We start from the raw sequence: 21,142 nt of genomic DNA, 5'->3' as shown, positions 1-21,142 counted from the left end.
GAGGCGACTCTGTACGGTTTTCTATCTCAGTTTTGTATTCTATTTGTTCAGCTTCCTCTAGCTTGTTAATCGCCTCTCTCAAAGCCTATTTCAGCTCGGCGTGTACTCAGACATGACTGACTTGTAAGAAATACAGCACTCATCCCACCAGGGGCTTCTTCTGGGGAAATGGAGGAGAAGAGAGGATCACCACACCCAGCTGGGCTAAAAACACGAAGCCAGGGGCTGTGCTTCTACTGGAAACACTCATGGAAACCCCCCAGCTTCCTGTGTGTAAATGAGGTCCTAACTCATAACAGTCCTAGGCAGACTGCAACTACAGATATCTGAAACCTCAGGAAAAGTTTGCTCGAGCCTTTGGCAAAGCCAAGCCATCAGTTTGGTGTGTATGCCTCCAGGAAAAAGTCAGGGATGGAGGGGAAATGCCACCCAACCCTCCTGTGCCACCCCAGCAGGCAGCAGCTCATGGCAGAAGCTGTCTCTTACCTCATCGCAGGCGGCGCAGCGGGGCTTGAGGCACTCGGCGTGGTGCCTGCCACAGTAGATCTTCCCATCCTGGTAGAAGTAGATCAGGTCAACCAGCAGCTCATTGCAGACACTGCAGATGAAGCAGGGAGGGTGCCAGCACACGCCGTGCCCTGCTCGTGAGGCGAAGACAGCCATGTCCCCTCCATTGATCTGGCCGCCACACTGTCAGAAAAGCCAGGGATTAATGGAGGCGTGTGGGTGAGCCCACTGCCACCAACAGGATGCTCTCACAATCACTGCCCTGCACAATGCCAGGAGATGAATTGACAAGTCCATGTCAAATATCCTGAAAGGTGCCTGACAGACCCCAGCACTCACACCTGGCAGGGCCACAGGCAGATGCTTGTTTTGTGTCACTTTCCACTAGACCAGGTTCCTCAAAGCCTCATCTAATCTGGCCTGAACACTTCCAGGGATGAAGTAGCCACAACTTCCCTAGGTAACCTGTGCAAGTGCCTCAACACCCTCACAGGGAAGACTTTCTTTGTAATATCTAATCTAAACATGCCCTCTGCCAGTTTAAAGCCATTCCCTCTATCAATATATGCCCTTGTAAAAAATCTCTGTTCAGCTGTCATGTACTCCCTTTAGGTACTGAAAAGGTTTTTAAGGCACTCCAGAACCTTCTCTTCTCCAGGGTGAACAGCCCCAACTCTCTCAGCCTGTCTTCAGAGGAGACGTGTCCCACTTAACCTGGATGATGTAGGTACCTGTTCATCAGCCACTACCCACCTGCTCACAGATGGCTCCTGTCATGGTTACAGGGAATGGCCGAACATTGCCTCTCCCTAAATTTTCCCTCTTCCTCTGGTTGCTGAAGAGTTTGAGCTCCCTCTTCTCCTCCTCATCCAATGAGTTGCAATAACGAACCTAAAAAACACAAGAGATGCTCAGTGCCTGGGGTGTCCCTGGCTTGCCAACCAGTGAGGCCCTGCAAACCTCTGCCCTTGGCTGTGGAGAGGCTGGAGAAACAATAGGCTTCAGAAATCTGGGGTTTGATCAGAATTTCAAAAGGTTGAGATGAGAAAAAAGGGCAGGATGATTGTTGTTCTTTGGGTGCTTGATTTGTAGAAAAGTCTTAAAAGCTGGGTTCTCAGAGTCACACCCAGACCAGCAATTGGACTGATGGCTTTTCCTGCCTTCTCCATCAGCCTTCTGTGGCAGAGGTCTTAATAATATTACACTGGTATTTCTAGAGCACAGACCCTTTTCTCTGCACAAAAGACAGAGTTCCATTGACTTGTAAACTATTTTTCCACAGGATCAAGACTGCTCATTTGCAAAACCTCTGCATTGCAAGGTAATAAGGAAATAAGTAAAATAAAAGGATACAAACAATGAATGATGCAATTTCCCTGAAGCTTATAAAACTCTGAGGTTTTCCTGGCTATTTCCATCCTGCAGGCTTAGCTCTTGGCTGGTTGCATTTCAATGGGGAATACAACTGAAGAGCCAGGGAGGTCAAATGTAGCACCAGCACCCAATCCACCCCTCTGTTACTTGGGAGAGCAGGCTCATGGAGCTGAGCAGGGTTATTCACATGAGCAACCAGCACACCTTGCATGTTAAAGGGAGCAAAACTGAGCATAAAGGGAAACTGGATGTAAAACCTCCCAATCTGCAGAAAATATACACAGACCTGCAGGAAAACTTGCAGGAAAACAGGCTGCAGTAATGGCATTTGTGTGTATTTATTCTTATGTTTTCTGGCTGTCAGGCTGTGGGTTTCCAGCAGCTGCCAGGGAAGCAGGCAGGCAGGTTGGGACCCAAGGGTGTACAGGAAGAAGTCCCTTCTTTGTGCCTGGAGCTCCCCCCATGCTGACAGTGCTGTGCCTGTGGCACCCAGCCACACGCAGGCAAACTTGTTAAAATCTGACTGAGATCAAACAAGTTACCTGCATGTATTTCCCAGAGCGGCTTCTTCAGAAATAACATGAAAATATTTTTTTTTTTGTTTACACAGGGAAATTTTGTGGGTTACCAGAAGCCAGTGTTCTCACTGGTGAGATCAGGATGTCAAAGACCAGACCCTTTTTGCTGCCTCACATCATTCCTGTGAGACGTAAGAAGGTTTATTTTGCACTGACTGGTTTTGACTCAACCTGCAGCCTCACAGGCTCTCCCAGCTCGTGAGGCTCAGCCCAGAAAGCCCCTCCTTAGCACACTTACTCCCACTCCAAGGTGAGTCGGAAGCAGCACCTGGGAAAAGGCTTTTGCAACTTTGGATCTGTCTCTAAATAATCCCAACAGCATTCCAAGTCACTTTTAACAGGGACTTGGCCTCCAAGGGCTGAGCAAATGCTTTTATTTCAGATAGCTGAAGAAAGATGACTTTAAAAAATTTTAACTTTAGAAACAAACAACTCCCCACCTCCAACAATCAAAGCAGGAAGCAAATACAGCAACTTAAATAGCAACGTGACCGAAATTCAAGTATATCCCCCTGAAAAGCAAAAGGAGTTGAGGAAGGAAAGCCACGCTTCCCACAAACAACCCCAGGAGGAGCGTCCACTCCCCACCCACAGCCGTGCTGATGTCCAAGGACATTTTCTGGATACTGACCTCATTGTCATGTGGTGGCAGCTGGTGAAGAAGTTGCTTTATGCGGGATTTTTCTCCCGGGCTGTTGACATAGGGAACCTTGTCCTCGGGCAGGCAGCTGTAGTACTGGTGCACCTATGGAGCAAGAGAGGGGACTGCAGTGGGGTTCCCTGGCCGAGCCCATGCCCCTGTGCCCGGCCAGCAGCCACCCCCTGAGGCAGCAAGTGCTGGGTCTTCCCCAAGATTCTGAGCAGGGAAACACTGCCAAGAACTGCTTCAGGTTTGTTTTCTTTTGTCCTCCAAGGCAGAGGGGTGGCAGCCCCGGCGAGGTGGGCACGTTACCGTTTGCTCTGTCAGCCTCCATAGCGTGAGCATTGCGCCGGCTGCGGGGATGTGTCGGCACCTGCCTCGGCAGGGAGGTTAAAAAGGCTGCGCCCCAGCAGTCTCCGTGTTGCTGGCTATCTCAGCCTCCACCTCCATCAAACCCCTCCGGGCTTTTTTCTGCAGCAATTTGTGGAAATAAACAGCAGATAAAATCTGTTGGAAGGCTTAGTTTTTCTCTTTCGTCTCAGAGCGTGTAATTAAAATCAGCTATTAAGAAGGCTGAGGAGCAGCGTGCCCGACGCTGGGAGCGCAGTGCAGCCCGGAGAGGAAGCACACCCTGAACCCCAGCATCTCTGCTCCGACTGCCACACCTGGGATGTGCACTCAAGGGCCGGGCCAGCATCGGGAGGGGACTCGCTGGCTGAGGATCCGCTCTGAAACAGCCACGGTGATGTTGAACAGCTTGGGAAGAACCAGGACAAGGTAAAGGTAAGCTCAGCTGGATTGGGATTCACTGCAGCCCCAGATGTCTCCAGATGCTTGGGCAGAAGCAAAGGGCTGGCTGGCTTCCTTAAATCTGCTCTTGGCTGGAGACATGCAGGCTGTTCCCCCAGAGCACACAGATTTCTGCCTTTGTCATGGTGGGATTAGCCCCGAGATGCTCCCTCAGCTATCAGCAATTCATTTTGGACTGCCTGCAGCTTTCACAGGGCTTTTCCCAAATAACACGCCCTTTGCAGTGGTTTCTGATCAGCTTTTTCCCTTGCTGTATGCTTTGGACTTTGGCCTAGAAAGCATCAGCTGGGCCAGCTCTCTCCAGAGAAGCCCTCCCTGCCTGCACAGCCCCATGGCATCTGGGGATGGCGGGGTGCTGTGGGTCACTGGGAGGAATGGGGACATGAGCTGGTCACACAGGGCTGGCTGGCAGGGGAGCTCACCCATGGGCTTGCAGGCTGATGGGGGTGGCTCACACACAGTTATCTTCTACAGAAAGAAATACCCTTTTATTCCAGAGTAACTATCCAAATCTAGCTTTATTCAGGAATAATTGCTCTGCATTCATCTCACTCCCTGCTCTCATTCAAAACTACCTGAGAGCAAGAGCTGCTCCAGTGGTTTTCTCAATTTATGGTTCCTCCCAAACCGATATCACCATCCTCCTTCCCCCATCATCAGGTTTTCCACAAAGGGAGATTTTAGCAGATTCTTACATGCAGGTCTGCAGTGCTGATGACAAGGGAACTGCTCATGTTGCAAAGCTGAGGAACATGCTGAACATATGCCACTGCAAAACCCTAAATTTGTTTTGCTAAGGCACAGCAGAAACAGACCCACCAGCTATGGAAACTGTCAAAGAAAGAATGGCTGCAAAATATTTTGTTATGTTAAAAAGAAAACAAACTACATACATTAGAATACTTACTTTGCATTTATAGAGCATCCTTCATCCAGGAACATCAAAGCACATTAAAAAGACTAAAATTCTTATGACGTGCTACACAAGGTAGCAAATATAGACATTGCAAAGGACTAATTCCAGCATCATGATGTTAAATGAGCTTCCCAAGTTCATGCAGCAAGTCTGCAGCAGAGTTTACAGCTGAAAATCTCCCAGCAATGCTCCAGCTGCCACACCAGACCATTTCCTGGGCTGCCAGGCTTCCACACGGCCACGCTGTGCGTGCCTGGCCAGCACACACTCCTGTGGCTTCTCCTGCCAAACTCCCCACCTGCAGAGAGGCTGTTCACTGTGCCCTGTGCTCACATTGGTTAGCTTGTGTTGTGATTTCTTGCAATGAAGTTTTTTTGCCCACCCAGTCCTTGAAGTTGGTGGAGACCATAAATTACTTTTTTCTTGAAGAGACGCCAAATTACTAAAGTGATGAGCCCCAAGATGCTCACCCTGGGCAAAAACCAAGGATGGGAGCTCTTCCTTCAGCTGCCTGGGTGCTTGCCTTCCCAGAGCACAATCCAGCAGGACATACGTGCCCAGCTCTGCTCCTGCTTCCGCTGGGAAGTTTTCCATTTACTCCCAGCAGGACTGCAGGAACTGGTTCCCATCACACCAGCAACATAGCTTGGCAGGGATGGGCAATTTGGTTTGAGCAGCAAAACAAAATAAATACAACAGGCTCCAACCTGTGTTCTGTTGCCTGAAATAACCTGAAAGAGTTTGCTTTGGATCTGCATCAGCCACAGGGACCTTCTAGAGGAGTGCCCAAGAAGAGGATGGAGCAGAGGCAGCTGCCAATCCTTGTCCAGTACCTGCGGAACATCGCATGGGGAGAAAATCCTTAACGCCTGCCAATGGCTTTCTGCAGCCACCACCCCCTTGAACCAGAGGGATGCACAGATCCTTTCACCTGGGACATCACTTCTATCCCAAGAGATCCATTCAGAGGGCAGATGAGCAGAAGGACACCCCTTGCCCAGGCTGACATTAGGCCATGCCTGTACATATATCACTCTCTCATCCATCACCTGTTCCCATGGCATGAATCCAGCTCCTTGGATGGGAGACCCAAGACTGGGAGGTACAGGGTCACAGGCTGCCAGTGTCCCTGCCTCTGTGCCCAGCTGGCTGCTGACAGCATTTCTGACCTGGTGTGGGAGCAGCTGGCAGCTGGGCTGGCACAGACCTGCGTGATGCTCAAAAACAAAGAAGGAAAAGGGGATTCTTAGATCAACCTGGCTTTTCAGAGAAAAAGCCTGCAGAAAGTGTTAACTTGCTGGGAAACTAAAACTGCTCAGTCTGCACTTTGCCTTTGTATAAAAGGTCACTGTTTTATGTTAAAGTAACTCCTCCTCTATCCAGCTCTGTGTTGTAGCATGCACAAGCCTTGTAGCTGGTGAGCTTGCAGGGCCAGGGCCAGACCCCCCACATGCCTGCTGATGGCTCTTCACTGCCTTTACAGGCTCTGCAACCCAGATAAGGATAACAGAGAGGGCAATGACCCAAGAGAGATAGCATTTCCTCTTTAAACCATGCAGTATCTGTAAGTGTTTTATTATTAAATACTTCTGCTGTACAACACAGCAGCTCTGCGTCCTCCTATTGCCCCTCGCAACAGATCTGCTCTGCCCATGGTTATCCCAACAAGCATCATTAACACACAGGACCCCCTTGTGGGGCTGGACTAGGTTTCATGGTCAGTTTTCCCACTTGTCCTACTTCACTCTGACTTCTGCATGAGAAAAATCCCAAAAGAGACTGGAAAACATCATGCTGAGTTAAAATAAAGCTTCACACAACATCTCAAAGTCGCAGATGCCATGGGCATGGTCTGGCCAGAACACTGGACACGGGGAGAGCTGTGGGTGCTAGGTGCCATGGGATACTGGCAGGCTGGGCAAGCTCCATCCTGCCCCAGGGAGGTCCCACTTGGAAAAGCTCCATGCTACCAGAACCTGGCACAGCAGATTCCCAAGGTGTTATTCTCACTTTCACAAGGAAAATGTCCAAACACCAACTTTTGCTAACAAAAACTGACAGGCATTTTGGAATTTAACAGCTGCTTGATGCTAAAAGGGAGGCGGGGAAGAGGGGGAGGTAGAAATTAAAAAAAGTAACAAACCAGGAGAAAGGAAAGAACACAATGTAAAAACAGGGTAGGAAAAAGCCTTTAAACTGGAGCCAACTTTATTCAAAGGCACTGAGGAGAGTAATTACATTAGTTTACAAATGCCTTTGTGTTCTGTGGTCTTCTTAGGTTTGGAGTATGTTTCCAGTTAAACTCTGACAGTTTACAAACCTACCCTGGCCCTGCTAAATAAAGGCAGGACTACAGCTTGTCCTGGCGGTCCCAGGGTGACCAAAGACAAAACCCACATGAGCATATCTGTGAGCAAAGCCTTACACCTCCTAGAAGGAAAAGTTTGCAAACATCCTGTAAATTCAAGCTATTGGTGAAGGATCTCTTTGATCAATGAATTAAAGGAGGTGAAGGGGAAATATCATATTTCTTACGCCACAAATTGCTGTTGGGAAGTAGCATTTGGCTGTACTCGCCCTGAACACAACGCCCCTTCCTAAAGCACCCACCCAACCAGGCTGTTTGGGATGACTGTATGGCTGGGATGGACTACAAAGGAGCTCATGGTGTCCTGGCACGGGTGCTGACTTGCTCAGCCCTCACAGCTCCAGCACAGCCAGCTGGGCAATCCTGCCTGGCTCTCCTGAAACCAAACCAACTGCAAAACCAACAGCAAGGCTTTTGCAAAGAGCCCTGTGAAGGAAGGACGTGCTGGCCTGTGAGCAGTAGGGTGCCTGAACACGGATGTTCCCAAAAAGGAGATCTTGGTGAGTCAGCCAGCACTCAGGCACAGTGCAGTAAAGCATCACACACAGCAGAGTCTGTTCAAAATACAGCATTCCCCAATGTCCCACCCATGCCCAGGACAGCATCATTTCCCCTGGGAACATGCCAGGGTACCACAGCCCTGGCAGCCCATTCCATGACATCCAGGGATGTCCCGTGGCAGCACAGAGAGCTGGTACCACATTGATGTTTGTGTGCTCAATTGTGGCCCCTTCTTCTGGCTCACTGCTGCGTGCAAACTCCCACGGGATTTGGCTGCTGAGGGAAGAAGGCAGCCAGTGGCTCTGACAAGCCTGTGCTGGCCTGGGCGAGCAGGGCTGCTCCTGTGGCTTGCCTGCTCCTCCCCAGTGCCAGCTTCTGAACAGCACACGTCAGGCTTTAATGATCCTTTACACTGAGCACTTAAAAGTGACAGACAAACGAACCTGATGCTTTTGTATGTCTCTCATTCCTGCTGGCCTCCCTTGCAAAAGCGAAGGGGGAAAAAAAAATCCCAAACAAACCACATGCAAATAACCTTCCCAATATGTCTGTGAAACATTGCAAGTGCTTGTACACGTTGACTCACACACAAGCTCCACAGATGACAGCACATGCGAGGCTGGAAAACGGGTTCAGTGTGCTTTGGCCCAAGTCTGGCACGTCCTCCTTTTCCAAGGCCATTGGGATACAAAGCACCGATTTATTTTTTTAAAGCAAAACAATCCTTACAGCAGGGCCAGATGCTCTGAAATGAAGAGTGGGAACTGCTGGCTGGTTCTGCCAAGCACGGGGATGCAGGCAGGCATGGAGGAGGGATCCAGAGTGTCCCCTGAGAGCCCAAAGCCCCAGCTGGGAGCAGGCCTGTCACCCCCAGATCTGCGAGCGCCCATCGGCGGCACAGCAGCGGGAGGCAGATGCAGCCCTGGCGCCGGGCAGTCCGGCATCCCGCAACGCTGCGCTTGCTCTTGGAAACCCGCTCCTAAGTCAGAGGGACAAAGGCAGGGAACAAAGGAAAAATCATTTTTCTAAGTGCTATTTGTTCTGGCACGCTCTGCGGCTTTCCGCACGCTCCTCTCCCACGGCAGTTGAGGCGTCGGAGCGCTGCTGCTCCCCAGTCGAGAACGACATCCATCCCTGCCAAGCCTTTGGAGCAGCTCTCGGGCTGCAGGAGATCCCGCGGAAGCGCTGCTTCCTGCTGGCATCAAAGAGAACATTTGAATGAAGGCCCTACGTCCACACATTTTAGACTTGTGAAAGCCTATGACATGATTTTCCTTTTTTTTTTTTAAGCAGAAATTGAATTTGGATTAAAAAGAGCCAGATCAGTGATTTCAAACAGCATCGAGAGTGAGCTGTGCTGCGAGGTCCATGCAGGGCTCAAGATCCCTTGGAGCACCAGGAATGATAATGATCATCACTGATCATTCCCCTGGGTATCCCACATAACATGCTCTTGGATTTCTAAGGCATGGGGTAGCACACTTGCATAACACTGCAACTCAGAAAAGCTGTAACTGCACACTGCAATAAAGCTCCAGGAGAAGTTTCTATTGGGTAGTCCAGGGTTTTCAGTTTCCTTTTCCACTCCCTGCCTCTCACCTCTGCTGACCTCCACACATATTCTTCAACTTTCAGAATTTGACATGAGCAAGCCATGTCAGGCAAGTGGTTTTGTTTCTGTGACCCACCAAGAGTAGCTGATTCCCTAGATTGTTCAAGTATTAAGTAATTTTGACAGCTTCCATTGGCTCACCACGATCAGAGCAACACTCCAGGATACAGAAATTGAGCAAATGTCCAGACATGTGGTTTTGCCATGGGCTCTTTTGCAGCGTGGGATGTGCTCACACTTCTCCATCCACTCTGTTCCAGGGCAGGGGAACAGCTCCAGGACCTCCTACCCCACTCCAGCTGCCCCTAAGTCATGCATCACTGGCATCACGCAGAAAAAGCATTCCATGTGCGGGACTGCTGCTCCATCCAGCAGCTGGGAAGCATTCAGCACAGTCTGATGCCTGGAGGCTGGATTTAGACAGCTCCAGCCTTGAAATAAGAGCCGCTAACTGCTGGGCTATTTAGATACTGAGAGAGTTCACCTGGGAGGTGATGGACTGACCCTACCTCAAAGTGAAACTGGAGAGCTTTTGAAAATATGCTGAAAGGCAGCTTTTGGATAAAATGCTCCAGCGTGCACATGTGTAAGTGGGCAAAATGAGAGGCAGCTGCAGCTCCTGGGAGCAGGGTACACCAGGAACAGCTTCTCCGCAGGGTCCTCAGCTTTCCATCTACTCTGCTCTCAGGATCAGGATCTACCAGGAAGGAAAAGCTCTCCATGGGCCTTTTGTCCTGCCTCTACCAGGTTGTAAATTAGCTGGTCTGCTTCCCACTACTACACAGGCAGTAGTGTGTGGTACTACACACTGTACTGTGGGGCACAGGGTTGCTTTGGTCTCTTTTACTCCTTCCTTGCTGCATGCAAGGCTTCAGTCTCTTGAGGAGTGAAATAGTTTGCTGAACTCTGAAGACTCAAGAAAGAACAAGGTGGTACAATGACCGTGGCACAAGTGACACACATGTCCCCCAGAGATGCCTGGCCCACATAATGTACTTTCTGCCTCACCAGAATGGTGAAAATCTTTATGTAAGGTGTAAAAGCATGTTCAGTGTAGGTTCATCTCTGCTCTCCTTTCCTCACTTTGTGACCTGAACAGAAACTGATGAAGCCTTAGCAACAGGTCTTGCAAAATATCCAGAAGAAGGATTAACATGTGTGTTAGCCCCTGAATAAATTCCCTGTAACAGATACAAGTTTCACACACCAGTGCAAAGCTCTTGAGGTCCAAGCTCTAACGGCTGCCTTAGAGAAAAATGGTCCCTGAACCTTCATGATGCTAATTTTAGCTCAGATGAGATTTTCATAACTTTTTTTCTTGTTGACAACAAGAGGGAATTAAGTTATTATGGCACATGCAAGGTTCTCAGATGCTGGCATGCCAGAGCCATACAAAAAAGCCACAGCGAGGCTGAAGTAGAGCCCCATCTTTTGTTTAATTGGAAATTTCTGCCCATAACCAGCTGCTCCTAATACTGAGACACAATAAAGATAAAAATCCTAAAAAATCTCTTGTATTCAGAAATTCAAAGTGGCATGTTATAACCCCTTTGGATTTCTCCAAACCACAGGCCCAAGGAATTCAAGGCTGCACATTCACATGTATTTACACATGCCTTGCCTAAAAATGTGAAAAACACATCACAAAAGGACTTCATTTTCAAGCATCTGCCCTCAAACTTATGTCAGTGCAAGGAGGATCAGCTGTCAGACTGCCAGCCCCAGCAGACAAACTGGCTCCCAAAGATGTCTTCCTCTGTCTCTGCAGCCAGGCTTAGCCTGGGATTTTGCTTTGCTAAGGACACACTTCTGAAGGTGTTTCCCATTTCGAGACTTTGACACTTATTTATTTATCCAGCCATTGAACTGCAGGCAGAAAAAAAGAGCATTTCACAAAACCCATGTCCCTGCTTCTGTACACCCATCTCTGCCATTCCCATCTGCATCCCTATCTTCCAGAAGAGAAGTCTCTCTTCTGCCATAAAACAACTTCTCATTGAATCCAATCCAACAGGATTAGACCCCACAGAAGCCTTCTGGCCATCCTGTGTAGCTGATTACTACTATAAGAAACTCTGCTTCCTTATCATATTGTGGTTTATGGAGCTCAGTCCTGGGTTTTTACCTGTCACTGTCCTGGCTGGCAGGTTGTCTCTGAGCCTTACACTTCGGATGGTCTCAAACCTCTTCCAATTTCCTGCCTGAATGCATTTGGAGACAGTTTATGTCTATGTTCTTGGGCTAAAGTTGGAGCTTGGATAACTGCTCTTCCCCCTCTAATGAACAGGGGGAAGATCAATTCTAATAAACAATTTGCTAGGCTGGACAAATAAGCTCTTGGAGACTCCTCAATGAAATAACAATTCCAGTGCCCTTCCAGTTTATACCCCTCTTTCTTGAGCAAACATGTCATACATTTTAGTTGGTTTACCTGAAAATTTTTTATTGTACCTTATGCAGGGGTACTATCATTTTTAAATTACTATCCTAATCCCTGTGTATTTAGAAACATATTGTATCTATGGCTTTTAAGTAAAACCCTTTTTAGCCTTACACACTGTAAGAGTTTTTAGTCTTACACACTGATGAGCCATAATATAAGGGATAACTTCCAGCTCCACTCCTCATTACAATGTTTGGATCAGTTTCTGTGAACACTGGACCAATGCTTTTTTTGTCTTCAGTACTGGGCATTGAGTAACCAACATGATTTTCCCTAGTGACATGTACCACAGACCAGCTGAGGCCTGAGTTAGTGTCCAGGAGTACACTGAGACCTTATAGGTTTGAGTCGATTCCTCTCTAGTAATTTAAGCCTTGGATTGAAGGGACTCTTCAAATACTGAAATGACCTTTGGACACTGCCAAAAAACAATGTTGTGTTTGCAGGCCAACTCCTCCCCACTGAAATCCTGTAAATTGCTGTGTTGAGTGAGACATGAGCGCTGTCTCCCAAGAATAGTGAAGTAGAGAGGCTGTCGTCCAAGCAAAATAAGAAAATTGCATTAGTCTTTCAGGGGAACACTTACCTCCCCAGTTCATATACTGCACTGAAATTTTAATAAAGTAGAATACTGCGGAAAAAGTTGTTTCATTTAATCTGTTTCACATCCAAAAAAATACAACAGCGGAACAGCAGGAGGCAGAGAAAAATTCCCTGCCTGTTAATCTGTATTTTCAGCCCAGCCTGACAGCAAAACCCTCAGGCAGGGCAGAGCCCACCAGCTGCTCCATGGCAGCACCAGCCTTGCAGAGGCTCCACATCACGTGCACACACCACTGACCAAAAGCCACACATCTGCCTGCAGACTGGCACGTCCCCAGTGAGCTGCTGCAGAGGCATTTCTTCTGCAGCATGGGAGATAAATGGCCCCTCCTGCACTATGGGGCATCCCCAGCCATGGGACAACCACTCTGATTCCATGAAGTTCAGGGTGCTGCTCTTCACCCAGGGACACACGCCAGGCCTGCAGTGTGGCTCTTGCATGGCCCAGGGAAGTCACTCCTCGCTTTTGTCATCTTAGTGGCTCATCTAACGTGAAAAGTCATGACAGGGCTGGCAGATGAGCTCTGCTGGATAGATTTCAGGGACTGTCTCTGGCTCTGCTTTATGGCTGTTCTTTATCTCCATGGTGATCAGAGACAGGTCTGAAATGGCAAACTTGCTGAAAAGCCCAGCAATGCAGACTGAGGAGTGTACTGAGAAAAGGACTGAAGAGCACCATGACCTCTGCAAGAAATAGATGCTGGAAGAACCTAAAATCACATTAACCTTAGTAATGCATGAGATGTCAGTAGCTACTGGTACAGCAAATGGACTGTTTCCTCCTGAGCATCCCCAACCCCCTGATGCCACACTTAAAAAGCACCTAAGGGATCAAAGAAGCACACAGGTCTCCTGGAATATGTCACCACCATGCTGAAAGTGGGTTTCAATCACTGCCCATGCCATGATGTACTCATTAGAGACCATGTCTACCTGGTCAGGTGCCACCTGTCACTAAATACCTGTATTTCCACCCAAAGCTACAGGATCATGGGCCAGCTTGAGCTCCAGAAGCTGCTGACATGCCTGGCCAGAAACCAGCAATGAGAACAGGTGGCACCAGCTTGGGTATGGTCCTACAAGGGGACTCCCCAAAACCAAGCAGTTCATGTTGCCACAGCATGAAGGACCAGCAGAGCCACTTCAGAACCATCTGCATTTCTCCACACACCACATCTTGTACCTCCTGTGAGGCAGAAAGAGAGCCTCTGACATAAGGAAGGAGACAGAAAACAAGGCTGCTGCCTGATTTGCACGGTTGGATGGCACCAAATGAAACACATGGTGCTGTGGAGTTTCAAGTGAGCACTGAGCAAGGCTTATAAAGACAAGGGGAAAATAAGGAACAAGCCACCAAACAACTGGATTTTCTCTAATCAGACAGATAATATTTACAGCCTACGGGTGGTGCCAAAATATTTCAGGAAATTCCTAAGCCTGTCTGAATAAAAGCACAGGAAAACACAGTATTTAAGGACAGAAACTATGGCAGTAAGAATGAAAGCTTTCCACCCCCTTCCAGCCTCCTTACACAGTTTAAAATTATTTCCGTATCATATCATACTGCAATTATCAAGGCTAAGCCCATTTTGCCATCTCCACTGCAAATGAATTTCTGACCTGAACATATAAAGGACCAGTGTAAAAATCAAAGGAATCATGTAAACTGGAGGGAGCAAAATCAATGCACGCTCCACAGAGCACACTGAGGTCTAATCCGTCCCACTCAATCTTGCACCAAGAGACTTGAGCTTTATTTAAGCTATTCCTTCCAGCAAGGCATAAACATCATGCTTGGAAAACCCAAACCACAAAGCTTTTGGCCCATTTTTCAGAGTTTTCTACCAGCTTTGACTGTCTGCCCTGGACTTACCACAGAGAAGAGCAGTCCAGGAGGGCAGAACACAAGCACTGAGCCCCTGGGAAATACTTGAGTCCCATCGCTTCTTTCCCAGTGAAACATTAGATATGTCTTTTCCCTTGCACAACCACAAGAAATCCCATCCTGGAGGTATTTTGTTTCCCCCCTCTCAATTACCAATTACATCCACAGACGCAGAAAACCACAGGTCCTGCAAGGATCACGTGTCTGTTTTGTTCCATTTGAGCATTCAGACCCTGCAAAGTCTCTCTAGTGCACCCAGACCCAGCCACACGCAACAAGTGCTCGCACCCCTAGGAGAAAAATCCGGTAAACTATTTCCAAAGAGCATGCAAAACCAATTATTTTCTGGTAGCTGGGTGGTGTTATCATTACCTGCTCAGGCTTCAGGCCAGGGGGAACCCAGGCGTACTCCTCCAAAGCACAGCCTGAGTCGTCGTCAGAAGTTGAATTCCTCTGGAAGTCAAACATGAGCTTCGTGACTGTCTTCTCCATCTCCAGAGGCATAACTGTTACAATGTGCTCTTCCTGGGAGCACTTACAGTGAAGGCAAATCTTCCTGTAAGGCGAGGAGAGAGAAAAAGAGATGCCACGGTGAGCAGTGCTTTAAATGAGAAAGTGATTCCTGCCAGTGGTTGGCCTGCAGAGACTAAACTCAACACTTTCTTATGCTCAGGCATTTTCTAACACAGGATTTGGCTCTCTTTTGAGGGGGAAATGAAAGTCCGTTTTTGCTGTAACACTTGGCAATCCATCTGAGTCAGACTGCCCAAAGTTTGGGGATATGCAATTGCTTGTCCCTTTACTGCACCATGAGGAGTATTTCCAGGGGCCAGCACAGGCTATGCCTGGTGGGGGTTGACTTACCAGCCAGAACTGCAGAGCCATTACCAAATTTAGGACCACTGAGCACTTTGCTAAAATGGGAAATGGTGGATTGACTGGGAAGCTGTGAATGACAAGTCTCTTTAGCATGCTAACAGCATAAATTTGCTTATTAAAGTAGCATAAAAATTGATTATAATCTGAACATATAAAGCTAAATTAAATTAAGGGAGGCTACAAAACCCACACTCACACTGCAATGGAATCTTAACCACCTGGCTCAGTGGCACATGCCACAGCTCAGCAGCACTGGGAGGAAAGCACAAGAACTGAAAGAACAGCCCACAGAGGCTGCAATTCAACAGCCATTAGCTTGATTCACTGCAAGGATCTGTTTTTCTTAACGCTTCTTTAAAAGGGTTGTTCCTCCAGCTTGTGGCCTGTGACAGATTTTCTTCACAGGCTTGAACGTGAACTTTTTTCTGCAGGGCTGCCAGGACAGTACAGGGTCATAGAATGGTTTGGGTTGAAAGGAACCTGTCTCAGTTTAAATCCATTCCCCCTTGTCCTAAACACTATATGTCCTTGTAAAAAGTTCTTCTTCTCCAGCAATCCTGCAGGCTCCTCCAGGTACTGAAAGGTTGATAAGGTCACCAAAGAGCATTCTCTTCTCCAGGCTGAACAATCCCAACTGTCTCAGCCTTTCCTCACAGGACAGGTGTTCCATCCCTCTAATCATCACACCCCTTCACCACAGTAACAGTGAAGGACAAACCTGGCTGAAAACATCTCCTGACAAAGAAAAAGAGGTTAAAGGGAATGCTGATAAATTGGCTTCTATTTCTGAAAACTCAGTGCTTTTCCACACGCTGGGTCAATGGTATCTATTTTAGAGCAACCACACAGGATTCTGAATTAATTTGCACTAATGAAGCACCACTGGTTTCTGAGGAATGAGATAAGGTTTCACTTGGGTAGCAGAAGGGAGACATCTCAGAACTAAGAAGGTACCACACAAAATCAAGGGAAAATGTACAGTTGCTATTGCAGGTTTATGTGCTCTGCAGTAAAGCAAAGAAATTTAGAGGGAAGCAATAGTTAAACCTGGGGGTTGGAATTTTTAAACACCTTTCCTACTCTTTCACTGCTGTGTACAAGCCAGCTGAGCATAGCAGTGCTCAGATCCAGCTTCAAGTCTAAATTTCCATTTGGCCATTACAGCACAAAAAACGCACTCTAGCAAAAGTCAAGAGGCTCCGTTAAGTCAAGCCGGGGAGATTTGCCAGATTTTCCCATTTCCTGCCTTTCATCAGATCTAAACCACACAACAACCCCCACACACTCCAACGTCTGGTTTGCGTCCACTCGGAGAGTCTCGGCATCACCTCTGGCTGTTTTCTTAAAAAATAATCGAGGTACAATTTCATGTGAATATTTTAATTAATCAGCTACCATGGAAAGGTGTGGAATGGGTATTCTGCCTCAGCAAAGTCACTGGTACCATTGCTGTTTGCATCTCATTTCACTATATGATTAAAAGCAGCTTAATAGGAAACAATAATTCAAGAATAATTCACTGAGCCCCAGATTTGGCACTAGAGTTAGTTATTCTAAGAGAGTTCAGGAACTTAACTGAATTTTGACTTTTGGGATATTGATCATGTGCTTCAAAGGGGGACAAGCCCAACAGTCCAGTGGGAGCATGAGCATTATGATGGGGGAAAAGCCAGCCCACAGGCTTCCTCCTTCCCACTCCAGATACATCCCCTTCAGGAGATGGGACATGGCAGGAGAGCATCAGACATCTTGTCTTTCAATAAATTAAATAAATCAGGACTTGTAGTAACAGTGTCAAAGACTGAATAGGTGAGAAGTATAATCAGTTAGATCCCAGAGATCACTCCCACCCCCCAGTCCACACCACGTACAGCCAGCAGGCTGAGGACTGTGTCACTAAGCTGTTTTACCCCACCCTCCCTCCTGCCCCATCCCAGCCACGGGAGTACTGCTGGTCAGTGGCTTCCCTGGTCAGAAAAGCAAAGGATGAAAACAACACAGGTAGCCTATCTACTCAGTAGTGATGTCCCCAAACCAGGACAATTTTGCACCATTAAAACTTGACCATCTCTAGGTGTGGTGTTTCTGCCACATCCCTGGGCAAACTGTACAAAATTCAAGATCTTGTCTTTGAGATATTCAGCTTTTTCCCCCCTCATTAAAAGCAGATGATTAACAGCTTTAATTACAATTTTCTTTACATTAGGATATGTTGTTTCATGGGAACAATACCAGTGTCCTAGGAGTGTCTTTCCACTTCTATGATCAGGTTTCCATGACTTCTTCACATAGGTCTCACTTACTCAACTTTATTTTATCATCTTCCAGCTCACTATAATTAAAATAATTCCCCATAGCAAAAATTTAATATCAGAATGTACATTTCAAATGTGAGATGAAATTGAAAAAAAAACCATTTCCCCCTGCCACACTCAGAGCAGAGCAGCACAAAGCGAGACAACGCACGTGTCAGCGCTTGCCTGTGCCTGCAGTGACCACAGTGACAATGTGGGTGCCACAGTGGCACGCTGGTGGCTGTTGGAGAGGAGCAGGGCCATGGCTGGCAGCTCCTGCCAGCAGCAGCTCCTTAGCCCCTGCCACGGGAAGTGCAGCAGAGCCTGCAGATGCTCAGCACATTGGGGTGTCACACACCTGGACGTGGCGTGGCACCTCCTCCAAAGGGAAACCCATTAGCTTGGCTCTGGCCAAGCCTCACCACCACCAAAGCCTCAGCAACAACCTGTGCTGCCTGTGCAGCCTTGCATGACTTGAGAAGAGTGCAGGCAGATTTTTTTTAGCAAGAATAAATTAACACCAATCACTGTCTGGAAATCCCGTCTTCATTCATGAGCCTTTCCATCTTGCTCCCATCCCAGGTCTGCGGGCTTGTCTCAGGGAAGAATCTGCCCCGGTGACTCAGAGATATCACCAGCACTGGGGTGGAAACAACGAAGCCAGGATGGCTGACAGCATGACTGCCTTGAGCACGGAGGGTGAATAAAGGAGCTTTTAAGCAGCTGCAGCTCGAGGACAGGGAGGAAAGGCAAGCGGGAGCCAGCCGGCAGCCAGGCTGCTGCAGGAGGCACGGGCTGGGGAGCATCGGCAGGGCTGCACTGCACAGAGCTGCACACAGAGCTGTCCTGTACTGGGGCCAGGACGGCGGGAAGCAAATGGGGAGAAAAAGAACATTTCCTGGTGTCAGATTTAGCTGGAAAGGAGCCTGCCTTGAATTGACTTCACATGGTACAAAGCAGCAACGTCTTAGAAACAGACTGAAAAATTTCTTCTCCTCAAGGCCAGCGAAGTTACATGATGGATGTGTTTTATTTTGCATTGGCTGTTTTTACATGGTGCTCCTGGCACATTGGGCAAGTCCTCTCCTCAGAGGAGACTTTAAGTCCATTCCCAGTCACATCTTTACCCACATACTGGTGCAGGTGGAAGGTGCAAATAGATCCACCACCCTGCACCAGCCCTTTTCTCCCTACAGATGAGAAAGGCAAACAAAGGAAATCTGAAGCAAACAGGAGCCAAACATACAAGCAGAGACCGTGGCTTCAAAGTACCTCTTGCTTGGGATGATGAAGTACACTCCCAGCTTTGGTCCACCTACGTGGATCTTGACATGAAGCCAACTGACCTGCGAAGGTCTCTGGGATGAGGTAGTCCCTTGTTGTACTACCCTGTTAGCAAAGCACAGCCTCTGCCATCTCTGAAGCCTCCTGCAGCCCCTTTCATCTCAGCAATGGCACCAACAAAAAGCTAAACCGTGCTGAAAACACTAGTGCTGTGCTAGAGGCTCTTGAGAGGGCTGCGAGTGTGACCCCAGCTTTCTGAAGAGAGATGACGTCTCCCTGCTGTGAAAAACCAGCAGACTCCAACTGGGGAAATCATGAGCAGAGCTGAAAATCAGTGAAGAGAGATGGAGGGCAGTCTGTCACCAAGACAAAGAGGGTCCTTGCCAATAGGATGTAGCTCCAGAAAAGGAGCCAGGTAAGCTGGCCTCTCCCAGGGAACAGCCTGTGTGTCTGGCTTTTGGGATGGGACTCCCTAAGATGTTGAAGGCAGCACACCCCTGCCTGCAGGAAAAGCTCCTGGCCACAGGGCTCTTCTCTTCCTGTTCAGTGGGTGGGCATGCAGAACATAACAACAGCAAAGAGCACCAAGGCAAAGCCTGCCCAGGCTGGGATCCACAGATATTCTGAGAAAGGGCAGTGCCCAATGCCTCCCAGCAACAGCAGCAAGGAAGGCAGAGTTTAAAATTGTGGCAGAAATGTTAAAATTCCTCTCAGACAAAGAAGCAACTAAGTAAACAGCCCTTATCATCCACCAGCAAGTCCTTATCTCTGCTTCTCACTTGTTTCTTCTGGGATGGAAATAAATGGGCTGTATCAGGGAGCAGCTCCCTCTCCAGACAATGCGAGGAGCCGGAATGCCATGGCCGTGCACGGCCATGCGACGCCTCTGCTGTGCTCCCTGATACAGGATTTGCATGCATTTGTGTACACATTAACATGCAAGGTTTGGAATCCCTCAAAAAGCAATTGTCTGCTCTGCTCAGAAGGGGTGTGTAAATGCAGATGGACAATTCCCTTCTCACTTGGCTTAAGGCATACGTGGCAGCCTGATCTCTTTCCAGCATCGTGCCATCATTCTGACTGCAATAAGGCTTTTGGGTCAGCTGCCAGTCAGTAAACCACAAAACCCCAAGACCTCTTGGAAAAGGGAGAGGAGGCTCAGGATTTGGGGCAGCTCCTATGACCTCTGAGTCTCTTAACAAGGGTGTCTTAATATCCCTGCCTGTTGTCTCCTTCCCTCAGTTGAGAGTTAATGAGGCATCTTCCCATCCCAAGTGAGCTCCAGCTATACAGATCTGTTTCTCCATACCCCACAGGCAGCACAAATATTTACTTAAATGGAAAAATTAACAACTCTTCACTGCAATGGGGAGAGCCCAGCAGTTTTTCTCCAGCACAGGGAAACTGAGGCATGGAAAAACCACAAACAGCACCCAGCTGTGGCTTCCCCATGGACTTCCTAAACATCAGAGGAGCCCCAAGCTTTTGTGCTCAAAACAGACAGTTCAGGCTGAAGTTCTGACTCCTTCCCCAACTTCTCTAACACTGTCTTTTGAACCAAATGGCCCCAGCAGCCCCCATTCAGCTGCTGTCCAGGGCCTCCAGGCCCATGGATCTCAGTGACAAAGGGGCATCTCTCCAGACAGAACATTTCTGCAACTTCCTAGCTCTTCCAGTCACTGCAGGTGAAAAAACCCCTAACCTATCAGTGGGAAAGAGCTACAGACTCTGTGTTACCTGGGTTGAAAAGGAAGCTTAGCAAAAGCTTTTACCTGCCCACAGTGGTGCAGGAGGAGGTGAATTAGACATGGGTACCTATAATAGCAGAAATTCAAAGTCTGAGGACAAGGTGCCCTTGGTGGCCTGCAAGGACAGTCAAGGGATGCCAACATTCAGTTGACACAACATGTTGTGGGAACAGCTGGCTTGATAGATCAACATCAGGTGGTAGCAACAGAGTTGGCAGAACACTAATGTCAGGAAAAAGAGAAAGAGAGAAATAATCCAGCAACCAAAGTGGTTGCATCCTACAGATACAAGTCCCTCAGATCCCAAAGGCCACAGGAAAAGCACGTGTAGCCACCCATTTGCATGAAGGTCCACATTAGGTATGGAAACACTAAGAGGATGGAGGAGTTGCAAATCAGATTCTTCTCCATCTTCCCCATCCATGTTTTTGTCTCCCCCCCTCAATTTGCTCAAGGCAAGTCAACTTTCTTTACAGTATTGTTTTATTTGTAGTTCTGCCTTGACCCCTGCAGTGCCCACAGCAGCAGTTGTGAAGGCATCCAGGATGGCATTGAAGCTTTTATGACAAAGCCCATTTCCACTCCTGGAAAAATTCTCCTCTAGCTGATTTGTCCATGCTTGGCCTCAAGCTGGAGACTAATTTTAATTTTAAAACTCATCCTTTACCAGTGCAACAGCTATTCTTGCTTAATTAAGAAA

General features: G+C 48.1%; 1 protein-coding gene and 1 long non-coding RNA gene across 11 annotated transcripts in view; one reads left to right on the top strand and one right to left on the bottom strand.

The window, feature by feature from the left end:
- PRICKLE2 (prickle planar cell polarity protein 2) overlaps positions 1–21,142 on the bottom strand; it is a 103,394-nt gene that overhangs the window by 17,408 nt on the left and 64,844 nt on the right. For all 9 annotated transcript variants that reach the window (XM_021537258.2, XM_085590331.1, XM_085590332.1 and 6 more), the window contains 4 exons: positions 14,610–14,793; positions 3,091–3,204; positions 1,261–1,398; positions 487–690 (listed from right to left, as the gene is read on the bottom strand). In XM_021537258.2, coding sequence (XP_021392933.1) covers positions 487–690; positions 1,261–1,398; positions 3,091–3,204; positions 14,610–14,793 — 640 coding nt within the window. The remainder of the gene's footprint in view (positions 1–486; positions 691–1,260; positions 1,399–3,090; positions 3,205–14,609; positions 14,794–21,142) is intronic.
- LOC146766241 (uncharacterized) lies at positions 3,157–10,756 on the top strand. Of its 2 annotated transcripts, XR_014958114.1 has the most exons (3): positions 3,157–3,349; positions 3,642–3,882; positions 5,587–10,756. It is a non-coding gene; the product is annotated as an uncharacterized LOC146766241 (long non-coding RNA). The 2 variants fall into 2 exon arrangements; XR_014958113.1 differs by having other exon boundaries at positions 3,642–10,756.

Source organism: Lonchura striata, chromosome 12 (assembly GCF_050655825.1).
Source record: "Lonchura striata isolate lonStrDom1 chromosome 12, ASM5065582v1, whole genome shotgun sequence".
Lineage (NCBI taxonomy): Eukaryota > Metazoa > Chordata > Aves > Passeriformes > Estrildidae > Lonchura > Lonchura striata.
The sequence above is the reverse complement of the archived record's forward strand: the minus strand, read 5'-3'. Positions and strand labels throughout refer to the sequence as shown.